Source organism: Myotis brandtii, unplaced genomic scaffold (genome assembly GCF_000412655.1).
Source record: "Myotis brandtii unplaced genomic scaffold, ASM41265v1 scaffold4259, whole genome shotgun sequence".
Classification (NCBI taxonomy): Eukaryota; Metazoa; Chordata; class Mammalia; order Chiroptera; family Vespertilionidae; genus Myotis; species Myotis brandtii.
In genome coordinates this window covers 52,878-58,612 of record NW_005366311.1, presented here as the reverse complement: position 1 = coordinate 58,612, position 5,735 = coordinate 52,878, and the positions used below count along the sequence as shown (strand labels likewise).

At 42.7% G+C, this 5,735-nt stretch overlaps 1 protein-coding gene across 14 annotated transcripts in view; it reads left to right on the top strand.

Annotated features, from left to right (window-relative positions):
* The window catches only part of CFLAR (CASP8 and FADD-like apoptosis regulator), a 43,435-nt gene that overhangs the window by 7,788 nt on the left and 29,912 nt on the right, over positions 1–5,735 (top strand). For 13 of the 14 annotated variants that reach the window (XM_014546008.1, XM_014546007.1, XM_014546009.1 and 10 more), the window contains one exon: positions 5,003–5,403. In XM_014546008.1, the coding sequence (XP_014401494.1) occupies positions 5,123–5,403 (281 nt within the window). In that variant the 5' untranslated portion in view covers positions 5,003–5,122. Of the gene's footprint in view, positions 1–147; positions 1,929–5,002; positions 5,404–5,735 lie in introns of those variants that run through there. The other variant, XM_014546004.1, reaches the window with a different exon arrangement.

Genomic DNA, 5,735 nt, shown 5'->3' with positions numbered 1-5,735 from the left:
AAAAATTGTAAATGGAAGATTATAAGAGAGGGTTTCGCGTGCCAGCAAAAGTTACTGGCGTGCCATGTTTGGCACGCGTTCCAGGGGTTGCCCACCCCTGATCTAGGGGATCTGAGGCTTAAGGCTTTTTCTTGTTGTTGCTGTTTTTTAAGATGGAAGAGACCTTAACATGTTTACAAGCTGAGGGAAGGAGTCCCTGGGCCTAGGGAAAGGTTGACCAAAGAGCTCATGGAGACAGGAGGGCACAAGGGGAGTGGTTGCCCCTGGGCAAGGTGATGGACAACAGGTGCCAGCCCCACAGTGGGAATGTGGAAGGTTACTGGAGTTCAACTCTGGTAAATGTCAGTCATCTGATGATAACCCACACCCCTGAGTGGTGATAGGATGGAAGGGGGCAGCGTGGGTGGAGCCATTGTGAGGGTATGGGAAAGGAGCTGACCAAGGTCCTGTAAAAATGGTTTCAGAGCAGCAGTAAGGAGCTGCTGAGGTTGAAAACCTAAGGGTGTGGTGTGATTCCCCCACCCCCACCCCCTTCAGCCAGACTTGCTATTCTGGACGTATGTGTGGAGGAGGCTCACCGTTGAGGATGGGATGCTGGGGTGATGAACCATTCTGTTTTTCCCGGGACCGAGGAATTTTCTGGGACACAGAACTTTTGGTGCTAAAACTGGGAAGTCCTGGCAAATCAGGACCAGCTGGTCACTCAGGGTGTTGCAGAGCTGGTGGCCAGGAGGCAACATGGCAAGAGAATTGAGGGTGCTAGCTGGCGAAAGTTTGTAGCTTATGCTCTCAGTCCAGTCTGGGGAGAAAGGAAAGTGAGGCTATTACTTGGTAGTAATTTGTGATCATACCTTCATTCATTCAACAAATATTAATTGAGTGCCTACTATGAGTCAGGCACTGGGGTCCACACAGAGGATTTAACCAGAAAGAAGACAGGAATGCCCTCATGGACTATCCTTCCGTGGTGGCTAATGTCAGTTGGTCCTCAGGACCCATTCTCACCTCTGTCCAGAGGGCGGACAACTACAGTCTGCATCTCCCCGACTTCTTTACAAGTAGGATGTGACTTTAGTTCTGCTAATTAGGTGCATTTAGGCAAGATTTACAAACAGCAGTGAGGTAGAGGCCAATAGCTGGTTGCTTTTCTCCGTTTCTCTGAAGGCAAGCATGGTGGTGATGACTTGGGGATGTGGGTAGCAGCGTTTAGGTGTCCAGTCACCAGGTGTGGCGTTGGTGGAGGCAGGTGTGGTGGCAGTGGGTTGCCTTCTGGTAGCTAGGTCACCGCGGGAGTTCTTGAGCTCAGTTCTCCCTGTGGCGGCCTCCTGATTCCCCACTGAGATACGGTCTTCGTGGGAGTCCCAGGAATCTTTCTCAGGAGCCCAGCCAAGAGCCCCTTCCCCTAGCCCTTGCTGCAGTTTTATAAACACCCATATTGAATGTATTTCCATGGGAAATACCTCATTTCTGTTTCTAAAACCTGGCACACGTTCTATTGGCCAAAGTTGTGGGGATTCACTTTGGAAATTTACAGCTGAGTTGTTTAAATGATCATTGAACCCTCCCACGAGTCCCACTCGAGAAAAGAAACTGCAACTGGTCTTAGGTTTTGTGTCTCACTGTGAAGATTGGAACAGTTTGTACCAGGATATGGGGGTGGAAGAGCGGGAGGCATCGTCATCAAGTTACAATTTGACAGAAGAGGGCAGGGGAGTAGAAAAGGGAAATTTTTAAAGAATTCTATATACCTATCGATGCCAGTTATGTCTGGCTAGAAAAGGCTTACTGTAGTAGAATGAAATGAAACTAATCTAATGATGATGACATCAGGAAGACTGGGCATTTAAAAGCAGGAAAAAAAAGAATTGGGCTCACATCGCCCCTCTGTCCCTCATCCAAGTGAGGCGAAGCAAGTGACTTTGGAGGAGGTGAGTGGCGTGCGGAGCTGGCAGCGCAGGCAGGGTGGGGCTGCAAGCGATGGGCACCGGGCTTCACAGAACTCTGCAGACCTCATTCCACCTGCTGCCACCCCTCCTTGCCCCTGGCCACATCTTTTGAGTCATGTTAAGTACAATCTGACCAGTTCTTTTTGAGGATAACTTTGGGATGCCTCTAGGATTCCTTGTTCTAAAGCTTGTCTCTATGTGTACCAGGGAAGCTCTAAAAGCATTCTGGATTCTGTGAAATAGGTGTACAGAAGGGACCGAAGCTAATTTTTCTTTTTAAAGATCTATAAGGTTTCCTTTTGGCTTGCTACTGTTTTCTAATTTTATTGTACTGTGTTCAGAGAATGTGGTACGAGGTATATTTATGTTAGTATCTGTATACCTAATGTCCGACTCATGAAGCAAAATATTACACGTTCAGTCATTTCAAAATATTACAAGTTCAGCCTCTGTATTTTTATCTAGTCACATTCCATTCATCCTGTCATGGAAAACAATTCAGTATTTATTATTGCTATGTATGTTTTAATATTTTCACTACACACCTCACTCCCTAAACAATATACAGAGTGAGGCAAAAGTAGGTTTACAGTTGTGAGTACTCGAAACATGAGTTTATTCTTGTATTATTATTTATTAATCGTTGTATTATTTTCCATACGAACAATTGTAAAACTACTTTACTCCACCCTGTGTGGTATTATTTTTTAAGCATTTAGGGTTTTAATGTATGCTTTAGCAATTTGCTTTTTGCCTAGGCAAAAATATTTCTTCTGTTTTGCTTTTTCTTTATAAGATTCATGAAGTAATAGTTTATTTTTAGGGCCATGTGGTACTTTATTAAAGGACTATAACTTTAAATATATATATATATTATTGATCTCAGAGGGGAAGGGAGAGGGAGAGAGAGATAGAAATATCAATGATGAGAGAGAATTATTGATTTGCTGCCTCCTGCACAGCCCCTACTGGGGATCAAGCTCACAACCTGGTACCTTCCCTGACTGGGAATTGAACCAGCAACCTCTTAGTTCCTGGTCATTGCTCAACCACTGAGCCCACCAGCTGGGCTGTATATAAATATTTTATAGGTTAATTTATAAAAACTACTAACAAAATTGTGACTTTTAGTGAATAAAGAAAGAACTTGACCTCATTTCATGGAAACTAGTGGCTATTAACATGCCTATGAGTGGAGTATAGATTTAGGCTTTCTGAAACACATAAAATTAATATTCAGCTTTCAGATGAAAAAAATAGTCTGAGTACGTTACTTTTTACTTTCATTGAGCAATAATTTCGTAAATTTTATTACTCTAATTATTCACAAGTGGCCATATGTAAGTGAATTTTGGATGAATGGGAATGGGATTGGCGTAGACACATCAATACTTATTAACAAGTATACATTAGATAAAATGTCTATTTTTATTAAGAGCTCACCCATTTACACTGGTAGTGGGAGGCCAGTGTGAAAAGTATGAATGAATGAATGGTCTATTTTAAAATAAAATATTTAAAAATTTTAAGAACTAAAATAAATGTAATTTTATTACTTTCAGACTCCTTAATGTTTTCATTGATGGATAGTTCTGGAATTTTAGGAAAATTGTGCTTCCTCTAAGAATCTGTTTTGTTTTTCTTTTCTTTGACAGCAAGAACTATATATTTAATGTCCCATATTCCCCTTTTTGCTTTGTTACTGCCAGGAAGCTCAGGGACAAGTTCACAGCCTACTAAAATCTGTTTAGGCCTTTCTGGCCTGCATGTTTGCATTGTGTTTACCACTCCAACCCATTTCGACTTTGTAACCTAATTTTTTCCTTTGTTTACGCATAAAGAAATTTTCCTGCTTATGACATTTTATTTAAGATGCCTCAAATCTTTTGTGGACTGAGATTATATATAAATAAAAATTACTTATAAATAAATAAAATAGATTCGGTGTTCTTTTCACTAAGTTTAGCTACATAGGTATATAAATATACCTGTATGCAAATATGTAGCAACAACACCTTGCAGTTGGGTTGTGTTTCCAGTTATTTATTTGCTGTGGTTAGCTTTTAACCCCCAAGGTTCTCTGATAGAAACAGACTAGGTACTACTCTCCCAGAACACTAACATTTTTAAGTGTAAAACATAGCCATGAAACTTTAGAATAGATGGTGACTGCCATTTGCAGCTTAAACTTGGAAAGAAAATAGGTTGTGTTCCACTGAAAGAAGTTCAGAATGTACCCATGGCATGACCTCCCCACCACTCCCACCCAGATCCCATCTCAGGACTGGGATCTTTCCCCACATCTTCTGTTCCACTTCCTTCCTCCCACTGGTACCGTCAGGAACTCTAGTGACAATTGCTGCCCTGGAACTTCCAGGGGGAAGGGGGGCCACAAAGAGGTGACCAGAACTTGACAAGGTTCAGCTGTGGTGGCAGGTCCTCTAAGCATTCATGGCGAAGCCGTGAAAAAAGCCTGGGGCGTTGGGAGGATGGCAGTGAAGGTTTCTTACTTACAGGTAGAATGAGGGATTTTAAAGTAGGAGAAGTAGGAATAGATGCCTCTTTCTCCCATTATTTTTGATCCCCCACAGAGGGCCGGCCCCTTTGTGTCAGCTTGCATGGGCTAGGTCACGGAAAGAGGAAGTTAACTCTTGTGATGCCAGTTTCGTTTGTCCTCTCAGCTGCTTAGTAATTGGGTTTTTCCTCCTCTAGTAAAATTTGCCACTTAGTCACAACCTATTTTCTTTCCAAGTTTAATCAACTTCTTGTATGATTTCATACATTCCTTACCACATCATACATTCTAATAATTTCTGGTAAGCGTGTGGGTGTTTTGGGGGGGAATTTTGTCTCTGATTTTATTTGCCTTAAAATGTAAGTTATTTTCTTTGTCTTGGTTTTGGATCCGTTTGTCTATTGAGGGTCGCTCTTTGTAGACTTCACAATATGAATTTGATCTCCTGGAGACCAGCAAGAAAGGAAAAGCCCCTATTTTGAATTTTAAGCATAAGTTCCTTTGATAAGAAGATTTTTAAAAAATTCCCTTTTAACCACAGAACACCTCCCTTGGAAAGGATTCTGAAAGAAATGAAGAAGCCCATCAGAAATGAAGTCAGTGGCCTCATGGCCTTCTGTTGACTGGACTGGCGTCTTGCCCCTGCAAGGCACTCTGCAGGATGTTTGCTGAGGTCATTCATCAGATTGACGAGGCGCTCGATGAAGACGAGAGGGAGATGCTTCTGTTTCTGTGCCGAGATGTTGTTGCAGATGTGTCTGCATTTAACGTCAGGGACCTTTTGGACAGTTTAAATGAAAGAGGAAAGCTGTCTCACATGGGCCTGGCTGAGCTGCTCTACAGAGTGAGGCGGTTTGACCTGCTCAAGCGGATCTTGAAGATGGACAAAAGGGCAGTGGAGGCCTACCTGCTCGGACACCCACATCTTGTTTCAGACTACAGGTAAGCCTGAGGCTGGGAGGGAAGCAGGTGGTTGAGACTTCTGAACGAGAGAAACAAGGACAGTGAGAAAAGCAGCTTCATTACTTCCTCTGCTCGCTGATCCAACGGCTGTATAATGTTACTTCATTCCTTTAAGGCCCAGCGGTTCTCAACCTGTGGGTCGCGACCCCTTTTGGGGGTCGAACGACCCTTTCACAGGGGTCGCCTAAGACCGTCGGAAAACACATATATAATTACATACTGTTTTTGTGATTAATCACTATGCTTTAATTATGTTCAATTTGTAACAATGGAATTGGGGGTCACCACAACATGAGGAACTGTATTAAAGG